The sequence below is a fragment of the Lagopus muta genome, chromosome 4 (genome assembly GCF_023343835.1).
Source record: "Lagopus muta isolate bLagMut1 chromosome 4, bLagMut1 primary, whole genome shotgun sequence".
Taxonomy (NCBI): Eukaryota; Metazoa; Chordata; class Aves; order Galliformes; family Phasianidae; genus Lagopus; species Lagopus muta.
This window is the reverse complement of record NC_064436.1, coordinates 18,745,133-18,762,614: the sequence shown is the minus strand read 5'-3', so window position 1 is coordinate 18,762,614 and position 17,482 is coordinate 18,745,133. Positions and strand designations below refer to the sequence as shown.

General features: G+C 42.6%; 1 protein-coding gene across 4 annotated transcripts in view; it reads right to left on the bottom strand.

Moving 5' to 3' along the window:
* Positions 1-8,874: 8,874 nt before the first annotated feature.
* LEF1 (lymphoid enhancer binding factor 1) overlaps positions 8,875-17,482 on the bottom strand; it is a 54,191-nt gene continuing 45,583 nt past the window's right edge. For 2 of the 4 annotated variants that reach the window (XM_048942238.1, XM_048942240.1), the window contains one exon: positions 8,875-10,008. Coding sequence is in view for 2 of the 4 variants with exons in the window: in XM_048942237.1 (XP_048798194.1) it covers positions 9,929-10,008 (80 nt within the window). In the remaining 2 variants the exon portion in view is untranslated. The remainder of the gene's footprint in view (positions 10,009-17,482) is intronic. The other 2 variants (XM_048942237.1, XM_048942239.1) reach the window with 2 other exon arrangements.

Here is a 17,482-nt window from a genome sequence, read left to right as displayed (position 1 = left end):
ATTTCAGAAGCAGATGTTTCAAGTGTGCCTGGCCAAACAGTAATCCTGTTGAGAAAAGGTCTTGTGTGTTCCCAACTGAGCCAGTCTCTGGTCAGTAGAGCCTGCAAATGCGTTAAGTGTAAGCTGACTCAGTGTAATGCATTCCTGTGCTCAGAAGCGTAGGTGCCAGAGGATGTAGGTATTAGCACGTGATCTGTTGTGTTACTTAGGAATTGTGGTGCAATGTTGAGGTCTGAAATCCCCCTGGGCAGTGTCATTTCAGTGTGTGCCACGCAGTAGTGTGAAGATGGTGGGACTGTGCTGTTCCTTGGAATAAATGAGCAGATGATCAGCCACGGGGAAGTACGTGATGTTTCTGCTGTTGTTTTGGGAAAGCACTTTTGACTTTTTTTTAATTTGAACAATAATTATTTCCTCACAAAGAGATTGGAGAGCTCATGTTAAACTCCAGATGCTTGCTTTTCTCTAGTGAAGTCTTTGCCTTTCTCTCTGTGTACTGTGTGGCACGATGAAATAGGGAGTGTTACCTGCATCTCAGTGTATTGCCCTTCATACCTCTGTCCATTAGGGTAGCTATATGGCTGATAGTTATTGTAAATGCTCATACTAACAATATTTATTAAGCAATCAGCACGTAATTGCTAAAAGTTAATGCATACTTGCCGTTCCTCCAACTAGAGAAAGCTGCTTGGCAGCAGCAACTGATTTTAGAGATGTGGGTTTGCCCACATCCTTCTCTGTACTTTTTGGAAGAGCTGTTAACAGTGGCAAAAGCAGATGCAATTGAACACACCTGAGCCAGACGTTTTCTGTTATGTCTCTTCAGTAGTTTTTCCTGCTATCACAGCCAGAGGGAAGTGGCATTTAGCCTTCTGCTGAGTTCCAGTAGCAAGGGGTTATGTAGAACTGCAATCTGGGAGTTTTAAAGATGTTAGTTAAAATAAATAAATAAATAAATAAAATCTGACGTTTTTACCAAATTTCACCATAAAACTGAAGTTCTTTATGTAATGTTGGCTTATCCGTTATATTGTTCAATTTATAAACGCAGTGCTATGCAGTCTTAGTTTAAACATGTGTAATCATGGAACAATATGTGATGATGTCTGGTGTTGTTACTGGTACTGTATTAATTGGATTGAGGTTTGTATGCCCATAGACCAGCTTTGCACTTGTTCAATTTACTTTTTTTTTGTTCCCTTAGAGTTTTTCTATTTTTTTTTTTTCTGTGTATTGCAAATAACTCACAGCAGTGCATTCTTTGCACAGAGACCAGCATTGTGAAGCTGTTGAGCAGGCTGGATTATTATTATTATTATTATTTTTTATTCCTTTTGGGGTAGGAGGCATGTAAAGCACCAAAATTAAGAATTAAAAAAAAAAGGAGCAGTTTCTTTTGCTGAGTGGTGGTGTGAGGCATCAAAATAGGGCATGGCAGCAGGTTTGGTTTCCAGCCTTGGGTCAGTTGCTTTAGTTTGGCCAGGGCACAGGAGGATATTTTAGCACAAGGTTTTTACTTGGCAGGCACTAAAGAACTTGTCGCTTACTTTGGCTGCTTCGGGCTGCCAGATAATAGGATTTTTTCCGAGCCTGTTGTTCATTGCTGCTTTGTTTGGTGCATCTCTGCCCTGCCTGGTAACAGCTTCTGCTAATTCCGGTCCCATTTTTCTGCCAACAACCACTTCTGGGGTGGTTTTCTGTAAATGCACAAGCCCTTACGGTATTTGCTAGCGAAAGAATGCAAAATTTTTGTCGTTAGTAACCTAAACCCCCCATTTAGAGTCCTGGCTTTGGCAGCAAAAATCTTGTGGATTAACCACTTTCACCAGCAAGAGGCTTTCTCATGAGCTCTGGGAAGAACTGTATGCTTGGTGGTAGGTCTACAGAGAACAGCTGGAATTTGCATGTGGTGAATTAGCACCAAATATCCGCACCCAGTCCCCCACCCCTTTTTTTTTTTTTTTGCTTTATTATCCTTGTGCACTCAAATCTATTGAATGCTTGTGCAATAGAAATCGGTAAAACCACACACTTACAATAGGTGGGTTTGTGGATTGTGCTCAGACTGAGATCTGTGTGCTCCACTGATGGAAGGGTTGGTGCAAATAAAGGGATGGCCTGTGATCATTCTCTTCCCTGGCTCCTCAGTGTGCAGGGTGCCAACCACTGGCAGCTTCAAGTCTGTGTCTTCAGCTGCTTTCTTTACGTTCACTTTGTTTGAGACATGCTTTCTAGAATCCTACAAAGCTGCAAACGTAAGCAGGTGTAAGAGATAGACTGCATTTATATTTCGTAGACCTTTTTTAATTGTTGGTTTTCTCTAAAGAGCTTGTAAAAGATGAATTGTTTCTGACAGGTATTTCTCTGATAACAACAGGACTAATGTGTTCCTTTAAGCTGATGCAGCTCTGTTTTCTTTGCAATTTAGGGTGAGATTCCTAAGCAGCACAGGTTGAACACACAAGTAAACGTTCAGAGTGCCTAAAAAAAGTTGGTTTGAGGGAAGTGTGCAGATGTAGTAGGCTGCAGGGGAGTTGATGCTTCATAGAGAGGGAGCTGATTTGCATAAGACTGTGGATCCTGAAGTCTAGTCAGGTAAATTCTCTTTTAAAAACGAGAATATGAGATGGGTGCAAAGCAGCTGTTAATTACACATGAGTAGTTTTCCTGATACCATCTTTTTTTTTTTTTTTTTTAATCATTAATTGGAACTGAGGAGGAAGTGTTTCTTCTTCTTAAAGACTTTGCTTTTATTTTTGGCTGAAGCTAAAAGCTATTGTTGACTCTAAACTGGCAAATCTATGAACTGAAGCCAGTATTGTTACTTGGATCTAAATTTGTAAGGACGTTTGATTGTCTTAGAAGAAAAATTTGCCTTAAGACCAGAGTTCTACTCTACAAGATTATTTGCACAGGTTTAGAACTGAAAAAATTGTTTTGCCTATTGGTGTGTGGTATTTTAAGTAGCATGTTGGTGGAAGAGAAGAATGATGTTAAAGAATGATGAATATGTCAAATGATGACACTCTAGACACAACCTTCACCTGCAGGCTCAATGCTTTCTGGCAAAGGTCAGAGCTTTCCTACAGTGGCAGCTAACGTTACAAGGAGGAAACTTTCCAGTAAAGACTGTAATTTTGAAAAATTGCTCTTATCGTGCTTTTTCGTGAATAAACTATTGCAATGATAGATAAGATTAGGCATAGCTATGGCTGGTATCACTTTGACTTAGAACTTTAAGTCATGCATAAACTGTGTGCACTGAGCTTAGTTAACAACTGATTTATATTGAAATTATGGATTTACTTTAAATTCACTAAAACTGTATTGTCATTCTAAATGAATGCAGAGCCCATACAGGGTGTTGTCCTGCTAGAAGTATAGTGGTCAGTGCTAAGGCTTGCTTGCCCATGGAACTGCCTGGCTTATGACTAATATTTCATGTAAGTTTTTGGCAGGGAAGAGGAGCCATTTTCTCTGTTTTCTGGAGAGAAGTTCTGGAGAACCTGCCAGGTCTGCTGATGGTAAAGAGAGAGACAAAATTTGAACTTTGACTCTTCACACTTCCCTGGGTTCTTGGGAGAGTAATGCTACAACAGAAGGCAGTTCAAGTGAAACCCTTAAATCCATGGCCATAATATCGCTCTCTTCTCTTACTATTCCAGGAGTTGTTACCATTGCCTCTGGAACTGAGGTACCTCCTAAATAAAAATGGCAAAGCTAGCAAAGCAGCATTGGAGTGAGGTCATTTGAAGAATTCTTTGTGTGGGATGATGAATACAGTCCATGCTTATTTAATTGTGCAGTAACAGTTATAACTAATTCTGTAGCACAGTTGTATGCACCTCACTTAAAATGTTCTGTATTTTTTTCTATCCGCGGTTTACATAGCTATCTATTGCTGTAGTATCATCCTCTGAACAAATCTGTAAGCTAAGGAATTAGCATCCCTAGAATGCATTTAGGGAATCCTTTTCTTAAAATGACTGGAGAAGAAAGTGGTATTTTTGCCCATTCTGTCTTCAAATAGTATTTATTTCCAATCTGGGCTGGATGAAGATACAGAGTATGTGTTAGACCTGTGCTAGATTTGAAGTTTATCTTTTTATGCTCATAGCAAACACAACATCAGGTCATTGGAAAAGACAGACTGTTTCCTGATGTGAGAGAGCGCTTAACAGTGCTGTTCTCTCAGCAGAGAAGTTCCAGCTGCCCATGAAGGCAGGGCAGGAGCAAGGGTGTCAGCAAAAGGTGAGAGAGAAATAGGAGGACAGAAACCCTTGAGCAGGAGTGAAATGGAGTGGACCAGAGGAAAAACAGATGCTTGGATATTGAGAAATCTATTCGCCATTTTGTTTCAGTAAGTAATTTCAGTAAATTCATACTTGAAAAAAATATATAGAATATTAGCATAGGCAGCGTGAGACTGCTTAGTGGTTAACTGAGTGATGTGAGCTGTACTAGTTCTGAGTCATTCTAATGCACTGGTCTCACAGAAATGGAAGTTTTTAAACCATGTGTCAAAATGTTTCTCACAAAATCTGTGCTTTCAGACTAACTACAAACACTGATTGTTAAAGTTGTTGAGGGACTTTTGATTAAGACGTTCCAACTATGAATTCTATCAGGACAAGGCACTACATGGCTACGTAGAGTTTGAGCTAGCTGGTTTTTACAGGCCTGAAAAAAGCAGCGGCCATTCTGTGATTCCTCATGCATGGTTTGTCTGCAAGTAAAATTGCTGCCTATGTAATTTAGGATTGAGGGGGAAGAGAAGAAGTTGTTGTTGATCATTTCACTCACGATAGGGTAAAACATGTTGCAGGAGGAGAGAATGAGGAAACTTACATCAAGGTAGCAAAAGAAACAACTAGATTTTAAGAATCTTGTCCATCTCAGACTTAAAAACTTGGTCTAAGGCCAAGTGGTGTAGCTCCAGCTGTGTTCTGGTGTCTCCCGTTTTTTTATCTAGCACCTCACTTTCATAGACAAGTTATTAGAAGAAATAACTCATATGTCACATGTTGCTCTGCCAGGATCTCAGTCCTTGTTTCTCTGGCTTGTTTCTCTCAGTAGAAGATGCAGAGATGGTACTATGTCAGGCTAGTGAATATCCTGCAGGACTTTTTAGTCAGTTTATGTGTATGTGGGAAGCTAGTCCGAAGAGTTGCCTCTCTTATATCTTGACCACCATCGAGTTGTGGAGTAATTATTTTTTTCTTATCCTGCTAGTGATTTTGGTTGCTTTTGTCAGCACAGCAAGGAGGACAGACCAGCTCTCGGTGAGTCCCTCTTCTGGCATGTGATAGATGGAAACTTTACTCCTAGTTCTGTTGGTTCATGTTGAGAGGAATGAGCAAACCTGTTGCTCATTTGTATGTGTTGGGTTTCTAGGAGGTGGGATCCATGAGTTTATCATCATGTGTTTCATAGCACATCACTCACAGGGAGATAACCTTAGTGTCCCAGAGCAGGTAAGCAGTGGCTGTTATCTCTCCCAAGCAGATCCTGCTTCTACGACTCACTGAAGTTATGGTTGTCCTAGGAGAATGCCAACCGGAGAGAAGATGGCATCTAAAGCTCATGGAGCCAAGGTATGAGTATTTACCTGGAAGGATGGAGAGCAGAATTTTAGCCCTTGCTTTGACCTGGCTGGAATCCGGTGCTTAAAAGGTTCATTTCTAATACTGGTGGCAGATACATCTCTTTTCCTGGGGCTGTACGTACTTTCTAAAGATTTTTGTATCTATGAGGAGAGCAAGGGGGTAAATTTATACCTTAATCCAGAGTTTCTCTTCCCAGCCTGTCATGTAGAAAAATGTGTTCAGGCACTTCTGGCTTCATCTCAGAATGTCTGTATAGAGCAGGCCATTTTCCTATCAGAGCTGCTCTTCTTGTGGCTGGCATCTGCCTTGTTAGCCCAGTTGTTTAGTCGCTCACTAGGAGGGATGTGTTCATAGCTGACAGGCTTCTGGCAGTTTGTTTGTGGAGCAGTTTCTTCCTCCATCATGTTCCTACTTCATGCTCAGTAGTTACACAAGAGGGGAGGCTGTCTGACCCGCTGGCCCACTTGTGAGCACAGGAAAAAAAAACTTTAGTAACGTTACTGAGGGGCTGCTGGCCTTTTCTTAGTCTCTGCAGCATCCCTCATTTTCTGCCTGCCTTGATCTAGTGTAATTAGCTGCTCTAAAGATCAGAGTGGGAGGCCACCAGAAAACAGAATGGTTGCTTCAAAGCCTTATGCGTTGTGGTGGTTTCAGAGGAGTGCGGATGATTGATGCTCTGGATTCTGTTGTCATGCAGCATTGAGAAATGATCGGATCCTTAAGCTCCAGCTGCAAATTCAGCTGCCCACCAAGGTGTGACTTGTGCAGCTAACTTACTGCCTTTTCTATTTGTTAATCCTACAAAATACAATAGCAGACAATTCCTCTAGAGCTGGAAAGTTCCTGTAAGTCTAATTGGTGAATCTCCATCTCTTGCTGTATAAGGAACCAAAGTTAGCCTGGGGACATTGTTCTTTTATATAACAGAAAGGAAATGGCTCTTGTCCAGGTGATCTAGAAGCCTGAGGAGCCAGATCATCCCGTGGTGTTGGCCTGGTTAGCCATTATCAGTTCTGGCTCAACTGCCTGGTTTTGTCTTTGCCCTTCTGTTTTGTTCAGTGACAGGAGAGGATGTGTGTTCCCCAGCTACCGGAGTATCTTCTGTCCTTATGAATGGGAATACCTGTGTGGAACTGCCTTTGGTGCTGCTGGATGTTCAGTGCATGGGACAGAGTATGGGGGGATTGGGTGGGTTTGCACCATGTATGCCAAAGCATCAGGATAGTCAGCCATTAGATAGGAGCATTTACATCCTTAAAGACCTTTTCTGTGGGAAATGGGAAGTATTCATCTTCCTTAGGCACCCAACAGTGAATTTGTTAAATGTGAAATTCTACCTAAAATGCATGATAGGAATTCAGAAGTTGGTTTTGAGTCACACCCCAGTGTGACAAGGATTTAAACCTAGTGTAACTGCCCATGTAGCACCATCATCATGGGGCCATTTTTACTAACTTGAGTGTCTCCATGGGCAAGCTGGTGCAGCACAGGGAGGGCTCAGGTCAGCTGGCCACTGACCGAAGTCACGGAGGGTATTCCAGGACAGCGTGCTTAGCTTGTTTCGGGTGCTTTGCGTATTAGTTCACCTTTTCCACAGTTGCTATTATGTGAAAGGTCTTTGATCTGTGAATGAGTCCAACACATGGTGCTCACTCATCCTATGTTAACAGCAGAGATGTTATTTTTAGCTCCTGAATTCTTTTCTCCTTCACTGACAGAGCTGAAGGACCTTTCAACCTCAAGGCAGGCGACTGTTGACTATGTAGTGTATTTGGGACAGCTTGCTACTTGCAGCTAACATTTCTGTTGGGAACATCTTATTTTATTTTATTGCAAAATGAGTAAGTGGCTTTTTAAGTAGCCCCCCAAAAATGAAGTTGTTCCAATAACTAAATAAAGTAGTGGTGTTTTAAAGAGAACTGTTATCTTTGAAACATGCAATTTACAGAACTCGCTGCACTTATTCCTGATTTAGAACAATTCCAGCACTAAAGTACTTGCTTATTTTTCTCCTTAAACAAACAAGGAAAACTCAAAAAGCGAACAAACAAACCCCAGACTGACATCCAACCAGGTTTCCAGCAAGAGCTGGGATGAACAAGAATGCAAATAGAGCTGTCTCTTGTGAAACTGCAGTATGCAGCTGCTGTTCTCCCAGTCTTTTCTCCTGCCACTTGAGAGCACTTTCAGTCCTTTAAAGTAATCACTAGTTACTAGAAATAAGTATCACAGACACTAACATGCTGGCCACGCTGGTACAATTGAGTCTGTGAGGTGTGTGCTGGTTTATAAGGAAGCTGTTGTATAATATTCTCAAGCATGACATTTTTTCTTCTTACACAATGTAGTTTCAGATTCAGTTATAGACAATCTAATGACAAAGCTTCCTCAGGGAGTAACACACCTATGTGATTTCTTGTAGCTCAAGCTTGACTTGGGCCAGTCCCACACCAAACAAGATTCAAGATAGCAGGCATGCTTATTTACCTTACAGTTCTTAGTGTTGCTTTTGCAGTGGTGCTCACCAATCATTGGAATAGTTTACCTGAGGCTGCAGTGGTTTTTTTCCTCACTTGAAGTCCTTTAGTAGAAGTCTGGCAGCCCTGTCTTGTTCTCAGAGCTGTGAAATGCCAGTCCCTGAACCAAAGGGAAGAGGTATGAGACAAGTCACTGGTGGTGTCTGGTCTGAGCCAGTAAAACCTCAGTGTGCTCTAAGAGTGCAGATGGCTGCTTATTGATGCAGGGGTGTCTCTCATGATTGCCATTAGCAGTAGCAGGCCATGCTGTGGCACTGTGCTCCTCTCCCTCATGGCTCCCTGGAAGACTTAAGCAGCTATAAGACATTCAAGTATAGGCTCCTACTCCTTACATGGACATAGATGGCATCCAGAAAGAAGGGAATCCACAATCAGCTTAAAACCACTTATGCATTCACTGAGATTTTTTAGTAGGAAAACTGGGATAGGGGGAGGCTGGTATTTCTCGTTGGGCCAATTCTAGCTGTGAAGGTAGCACTGGCTCTACCAATTCCTTCCTCTTCCTCTCTTCAGGAAGAAAAGTTCTATACAGACAAATCCAAACAGTGCATTTTCTACAAGGAGACACTGAGCCAAAAGCCTGCAGTCTTAGAAGTGACTGCACCTTTGTGGACTTGCATCTACTTTCTAGGGATTCATCTCTTCCAGGTGTGACTCGTTTCTTTCTTAAGCCAGACACTTGACTTTTGTTTTATTACAAAGCTTTTATTAAAAAAACAAAAAACCAAACCAAAACAAAACAAAAAAAACAAAAACCCAAAATGCTCAGCACATTAACTCAAACTGGAATGACAAAAAAAAACCCAACAGATTGACAGTATTTTTGGCCGAGGCTGTGCCTTACTATTTTAAAAAATGGGTACATCAATGCTCATTTCAACAACTGGCATAAAATCCCACTAACAGGCTAACAAAAACAGATACAAATACAGAACAATTGAAGTAATAATTCAAGTGCTGGGCTTTTTACAAGGAGAAGGGTGATGGGTGAGAAGGAGAACTCACTGCAGTCAGATTTGCTGGATGTATTGCTTATTTTTACAGAGGAGGTGATGCAAGACTGACATTGCTACTGACCAGCTGACTGTTGTTACATTTATTTAGTTCTATATGACACTGTATTATATAGACTGAGAGGCCACTATTTGTTACAAGTAGTTTAACAAAAAAGCCACCTTTTTTCCATACAGGCTTTTCCTCTGGCAGGAAAAAAAAAAAAAAAAAAAAAAAAGGAAAATAAACCCCTTTATTTAAAAAGTAGTTCAGATTTTTGACAGTTGTTTAAAAGCTCATACCTAGTAAAATATACACCAAGGAAATTACAAACTAAAAGTTAAAATATGAAAGCATTCAAGTTTCTTAAAAAAGCTAAAACCAAAATTGATCCTGTGGCACCATTAAATAAAAAGAAGTTTTGAGTGTGTCGTCCTGGTCCAGGCAAATTCCATTCCTCGATGTGCTGTATGGGGCAGCGGTGCTCTAAGTTACTCTGTTGGCTGAAGCAGGCAGAGACAGCCACGCTACTTTGTTTGCTGACTCAACATGGACACAGATGAGACGAGGGCTTAAGAGTGCAAGGCAGAGGTGGAGTGAAGACAAAAGCTGCTCTGCTGACCCAGGAGCTTATTTGCTCTATTTATATCAGGGCTGGACCTCGTGATAGTGAAGGATTTTGGCAGTGATTGTCTTTATGATTCAGTGTCTTTAGCAGTGACATCAGGGTGAATGACATCCTAGACAGACTCCTTGGGGGTGGTCTGTGTGGATGAAGGACACACCTAGGGTTTAACAAGCTTCCATCTCCAGCAGGGGTCCTGGTGTCGCCGCCTTTGCTTTGCAAGTTGAGAAAGCATTTCTTTTCCCACCTACAGAGAAAGGAGGAAGAGAGAGAGAAACAGAGATAAATACTATATGAATATTTTTTTTTTTTTAAAAAAAAGCTCTTCAAAGAAGCTGTCCTGTGGGAAATATACAGTGATGGGTGACTGTTATGGTGCAGAGTATGACATACATTTGCAGTGTCCCACTTAAGTGCAGAGCATTGCTATTTGCAGTTGCTTGAAGTTTGCAAGATTATTCATGGTTTTGTTTCATGCAGGAAAGTACTTTGGATTGTAAGTAGGTGTCCTCAACAACTAGAAAGCATTTTTTACAGCTGTTTAGACGTTCAGCATATTACATAAGTAATTCCTTTCTGTAGTGGATTTAGTTTATCTATCTACAACATTTGACACAGATACCTGCTACAAAATCAGACATCCTCAGGCTTTAGCACTTACCACAGCTGTTAAGGTCAATTAAATCTCTAGTTCAGAGCCTCAAGCTCTGCTCTGTAGAAATGAAGCAACACTGTCTTCTGTAAGCAGCTGGGCCAAGGAATGCTGTGGGAGAGACTTTCTGAACAGTGACCCTATGCTGAGGAGGACTCATTCTGCTCTCTGGCAATGCAGGGTACATCTTCCAGCTGCAGGCAGCCATCAGGCCTCTCACCCAGCAGCACGGTTCACTATGATTTTGGGCCTCGCTCTTACACCATGTGAAAAGGCCAATGGCGCAAGCCCGTAGCTATTGATCCTCCCCTGTAGAGAGGTACTGTTCTTCAGCATTAGGTCTCTGGGTTACATCAGCTGACTTATGCAACTGCTGACTCAGCCATCACCCTGCCCTTCTGACCCAGGGACTGCCTGGTGAGTCAGGCATTTTCCACAGATGGAATCCCATGGTTTTGGGATTAGCAGTATCTCAAAAGACTACGTGAGCCTCTAGGCCTCCAGGTACTGCCTACTGCCAAACAAGCAGGTCAAGGAACAGCTTTAAGGAATGACCGAAATTAGAACAGAAATGCAATTCAGTGGAGAAGGTGAGATGCACAAACTGCTTAGAGAAGATGCACTGCTGACACCTTGAATCATGCAAGGCAAGACAGAACAGGTTGATGAAGAAATTGGCTTTTTAAGCCACAACTCAAATTTCTGTTACCAGAATTTGCCAACTGTGTGTACCCTGTCATACTAATTGTAATAGAATGACCGAGCACATAGGAGCCACAAGCAGAAATAATCAGCGAATATTACAGCAGTACTACGTAAACAAGGGCCATTTGTAACTGTGTCCCACCCCTTGCCCCCATGCCGTGTGGCTTGAGCGTAGGCCATTGTAACACTTTTTCCCATACTGGTTTGAGTACTGCTACTGAATGAGTAGTTATAATGGCTCCAGGGTAGAAAATCCCCAAAACTCATTTTGGACCTTCTGAGGTCAGTGAGCACTAGATGAGAACCCAAAATCTTACTAAACAAGTTGTCTGCTTGGTGGGAGCCACCTAGGTGACCACTGTTTGAGGGAAGGGGAAAGCTGGAGGACAATGCATTTAGCTACAAAGACAGAAGGAACAAGCATGAGCTTCAGATGAAGCTGTACTGCACAGCCTTAATTTGAAGGAGGATGCTCTTCCCCCAAATGCCACCATCCCTTGGTATGTAGTGAATGACTTTCACCTGCTGTCGGTAGGCCACAAAAGGACATTTAAAGCTGCTGTGGCCTCTTGAAACAGCACAGCTGAAAGTCCACTGGAAAACCAGCAGTTTCAACGGAGGTGGTCTGCACTGACTAATTCAGTTCCTATTTCCTCATAAAACCAGCACAAGTCCCAACTAAAAAAAGCCTTCTGAGCTTCCTGCTTCTTTTTTTTTTAATTATTATTATTAAATAAATAAATAACTAGAAGAAGTAGCAGAGTGCTCCGTAACACATGTGGATCAAAGAGCTACGAAGGGCTCTACCTTTCCAAGGAGCACGAAAGAGGGGCCAAGCAAACAGCAGAGGAACACTGGGGAGAGCACCCTGCAGCTTTATATTTATTTTGTGCCTTTTCATCCCAGATTTTCAAAGGTTTGGTCCAGGTTGCTCTTCCTGGGAAGGTTTTCCTCTCAGTCTTACATGAAAACATTCAGCTTCCTGTTGAGGAATGGCCTTGAGGCGCCAGGCCAGTAGTTCACAGCAGTCTGATACAAGCGCTGTGATTCAGAGCTACTCCCCATTAGCAGCCAGGAATGTCTACTTCACTGAAGGAAATGAAATGCTCTTCTGTTGAGATGGTTCCCTGCCTCCTCCCCCCTTCCCTTACCAGCAAGCTGTCTTTGAAGTCAGGAGGTTAAAATAACGGCTGCGGCCTTGCTCTGGCCCTCGGCTTTCTCCACCAGTGGCCGGCGCTTCTCTCTCATCCAAGCGCCGCATCAGCAGCTGCTGCCTCTTTTCCACAACCTCTCCCTACGCCTAAGCAGCCTCCTTTCCAGTGGGGAGGTTGCAGATAGTACTCTAATCTGCGAGGGGTCAGGCACAGAGATTATTTGTAAGCAAATGCTGCAATACAGAAAATTACACACTGGCTATCCTGAAAACAGCATCTAGAACCCAGCCTTTTCCCAGCTGCTCATTACAGCTACACGCTGGAAATTGCTTCCACTGCTGATAAACTAAATAATACCTAAAAAATGGGAATGAGGACGGTGTTGCCTTACAGATAGAAAACAGGTCAAATCAGGATTCTTTTCAAGAAACCACAGGCATGAGCTGAGGAGACTAAAGACTTCCCACATCTAAGGCTTCACTGGGGGGCTGTAGCTGAAGTCTGGCCAAGCAAGGCATGCCCTAGCAAAGCCCAATCCACAAGCGAAGTCGGCGCAATCAAAGACTGCAATTACAGCTCCCTGGCTGCGGTTAGGCTTCAAAGAAAGTGCTGCAAGTCACATTTTACATATGTGAAGCCTTGAGCCTGAGCCACAATAGGAGGCACTGTCTGTGCCATTTGCACTGTACATCTGACTGCAGGAGGAAAGAAAAAAACGGCCTTCTCGAGTAAGAAACAGAAATAATATTCAACAAAAATTCAGTGTAACAAGAGAAGCCTTGCTACTGAAATGATACAGCTGCATTTTGGGAACCACTGCCATAAAAATAAAGTGTCCTAACAAGCCTGGGCTCAACAGCTGAGGGCAGAAGCACCGGAGGGGGATCAGAATTCCTCCCTACGCTTGGGAATGATGTGGATTGAAGGCTGGGTCTGCAAGGGCCTCGAGTTCCCCTTGCTTCTCCCATGGTTTTTCACTCATCTCCATTTGGTGGAACAAGGGAGAGGGGATTATGCAGATTCATCCAAGTGATGCTAATCAACAGATGTTATGAAAGAGAGCTGAGCTTCTGGGCCTGGCCGGAGGAAAGCGCTGAGTGAAAGAGATATCTGGCCCTTCACAGAAGGCAAGAGAAAATAGAAGTTTTCAACCAGCATTTTTTTCCTTCACCTTCCTTCAGCACAGTTTGTTCTCATGCAGTTGTAAAAAGATGCAAGACGACAGCAGTAACATGTACTAAAAAAAAAAAAAAAAAAAAAAGGCAGTCTCCAAACCTGGGTTTTAATGCAGTACTTCAAACAACGTGGCAAGCTCAGGGATCCGACAACGGAAACTCATTTTCTTTTGAAGTCCCAAACGAACATGTTCGACTTGCTGCCAGCATGGATCCTGTACTCCCGAAACTTGAGTACGCAAAACGAGGCCATGATTTATCTGAAAGGTTCCCTCTGTTTGTGAAGCCCCTTTGTACGTTCCTCACAGCAGAGCCGTACAGAGGTTCAGGCGCTGCCGTCTGCTCCTCTTCCTGCCCAGCTGGGCCATGGTTTGTGAGGTTAGCCTAAACCAGAGCCTTGAAATGTTCTGGGCAAACAAAAACAAACACTCCACAACCTTTGTTGTTTCTAAACAAAAAAACACCTCCCAGCAAAACCCCAGTTGTTTTAGTAATCCGATTTGCTTCAGGGTCCTGCAGGCTATTGTAGCACATGGCTGGAGACCTACTGGAGAGAGGAAAAAGCCCTCCGCGAGAGCTGGGTGCCAGCAAGCACCACAGGCATTTTTTTAAGCTGCCTTTGTTGCGGAAGAAATTAGAAAAGATTGTACTTCAAAACTGCAAAAGATGTTGAGGCTATGTCATTGGTAACGTTTTCTGTTCAGTTGTTACTGGGGGCAAGGATTCTTGCTATTGTAGCTTCAGCCCATTGCTGGTAACTGTGAGCAGGAGTCCAGCTACAAAATGCCCACTTGTGTTTCAGATGCACTGAAGTAGCTAAGGGCAGAGCTGTAACAGATCCCCCTTCAGTGGGTCTGAGAGCTCTTCCGAGCAGGCTGGTATGGCACCAGGGACACCCAGGTGTTCTGCAGCTCCCGCTTTGTTCAGCTGAACTCAGCAATGCCAAAGCAGGTGTGGCTCTTATCAAAGGCCCCCTGTGTAGGCAGTGTGAAACTAGAAGCTCTATCACTGAGCTACAATCTCATTCTAGAAGGCTCCTGACATGTTTTTCCTGTTGGGGGGCAGGTTCTGTGTAATAAAAAACAGATTACCTCTAGACAGCAATCTCCAGCAGCTTCTTAAAGAAGATATACAAAAAATGATCTGTAGATATACTAAAAGTGACCTGCAAGGGAGGAAAAAATAGGCTTGTGCCCTTCTGTATCTTTATAATACTCAGAAGATTAAGACAAAGCCCCTCTGCTCTCTGAAGAAATTGAATGAACTCACATCTAATTTTTCTCTAAAATAATGATAAAATCATAAATGTTAAAGTGCCAAGAAAAGGGAAAGACATTTAGTCAGGACTTGGTGCCAGTGGTTTCTGTTTTGTTTTGGTTTGTTTGTTTTTAGAAAAAACCTCCACACCTTGTTTATTTTATAGACTGAGAGCTGGGAAGAGAGATCCATCTGTTCTAGGGGTGCTGAAATTGTTACTGCAGTTGTAATCTGTAAGTGAGAATTTTTTTTTAAAATAATGTATTTAGGGTTTCCTTTGTAGATCACCTTTTCTGCTGCCATTAAACATAGATTACACTTTATACTGTACAGGAAAGATAGTCTCAATATTTAAATCTGCAAATGTATGGGTAGAATCATTTAAATAGTCTCTTTTATACAACCAAAGGCAAGAGATGTAAGCAGAACATCTTCTTGAGTGTTACTGACTTCTACAGTCACACCCCCATAGGGCAGCACTGCCAGGGTAAGACAGCTGTGCACAGAGACCACCGCAGAACTCGAACACATCAAGTTCCCTTTGATGCAATTACGTCTTCTCAGCAAAAAATCTCTAGTGGTCCGAAAAGACACAAGCCTCCTGCCGTGCATCTCAAAAGGCATGCATACGGGGAGAAAACAACTAGTCAGCAAAACTCAGTCTCACCTAATAACAAGCAAATGCACGCACCTTAAAGCTAATTAATTATATACAGTTATTTTGGAAATAGCATTTTACCTCATGCAATTTCAGGTATCTCAGGGGTGAAGGAGAGAGAGCTCCCAAAAGTCCAGAGTTTAATTCTGATGCAACTAAACGTTCACGATGAAATCCGCATCTGACATTTGCAAGGAGGAAGCAACCTCAAAAGTTATGTCTCACTGCTCAGCTGAGCCTCCTTAGTTCCCTTAACCCACCAACCACGCATCAACAATGCATGCAACAGGAACACCCAGAGAGATGGTTCCTATTTCGCTCATCTGTACCTAACCCTGCCCACACACCAGTACCAATGACACCCTTGCACACATGCTTCCAACATCTAGAAATGCTGGAAACTATGGCAGGAAGCTGCTGTCCTGAAAGGCTGGACTAAAATGTATTTTGTCTAACTGGCTGGTGGTTTCATGTTTATCTGGACAGACAGCAGTGCTTCAGCTGGTCCCGCTGTGAGCTTCCAGCCCTGCACAGCTTTCTAATTTGCACACTTTCAACTTTTATACATGGTACAGTCTTACCAAGTGGGTAAGGGATCAGAGATTTTAAAGATAACTTGCATTAGAAGTCTTAAAGTGGAGGATTAAGGAACTGATGCTACTGAAGATTGGCTCTACTAGCAGTGACTTTTATGGTGTCAAAATCAGCAAGTCTTTGGTTTAGGTTTGTTCTTGTTTTTTGTCTTTGGGATGGGTGTTTTTGCACTCATATATAGCAAGAGATCTCCTCAATTCAATCACATTCTGAAAGTCAGGCTGACAGAAACATAACACTGCTAGCTTGCTAGATGAGCTTTGACAAAACTGTATGTGAATACAATTCTGTTGAGTTAGAGGATAGATTACACCTAAAAAGAGTCTCAAGTGGCAAAGGCTTTTGACAGTGTTGTAACAACACATCAATCACTCATTTTCAATTATTTCACGTAAGTACCCCACAAAGGGAAAATACAGTACAGAGATGAGTATTAGAATGCTCATTTGGATCAAAATCTTACAGCTTTCTTTATGAAATATTTTGCTTCCACAGTTTTCTCATGACCTCAGAATCCTTGGGCCAGTGCTAAGTTCACTGAATCTACCAATTTACACAGTTTTCAGCCCGAGAAGAATGGTGCCTCAGCAGTCTACTCCCTGTCCCCACCCTGTCCCACAGGAAGGCTGTTAGAACAATACCATTCCTTCTTTCTAGCCCAAGCCTCCTACTGCTAACACCTTAGAAGAGAAATGATACTGCTGTTTAACTTCTTGTAAATGTGACTGACTTCAAACTCCAAGAATCTCTGACTTCACAGCAGCATCTGCAGCTCACACGGACAAAACAAACAGGCTCTGGGCATTCACTGCTGAGTTACCCACCTCTGCTCTTTGCCAGTTTAAAACTGGAAACGCTGACTCTGTAGCTGACCTTGTTAAATGCTTTGGTTGCAAAAACTAACCTCTTTAAGTACTTGCAATATTCTCTTGTTTTGTCAATCTGGTGTCTATGTTAACTGTCTGAAAACGTTCTGCTCTTTTTTATTTAGGGAACTCATGCTTGGCCACTGTGGTGGCTTGCTCTTATCTCTCCTGTAGTTGCTGACTGCCTCCAAAACTGCCTTCATACCCTCCCTCCCCACCCGTGTTTCACAGGCTGGAAAAGGGGAAACTGCATATGCTCTGCCACATCTCCCCCAGCAGGTGTCAGTGCCCTTCTGTACCTGCCATGCAAACAGCAGGCAGCTTTCCTTTGGGTGTTTTTCTTGATGTCACCGAGCCTGAAAGAACGGACTTTTCCCTGTTTGCCCTGGATGGATCAGCGTTAGATTGAAATGAGTTGCAGGAGGGGATATATATACAGCCCTGTGTGAGGGCCATACCCCTTGTCTTTGAAAATTTCTAAAAGGTTGAAGTTAACTGTAGTTAGTAACTGTTTTGATAATTTAAGTATTTAAATCCATCAAACGCTCTTTGTTTTTCACTCTCCTCGTTTTCCTTTTTATAAATTCCTCCAGTGGTTACAGATATGTTATAGCCAACGTGGCCCAAATGCCTCTTGTGACTTTTTCTGAAGCTGGGAGA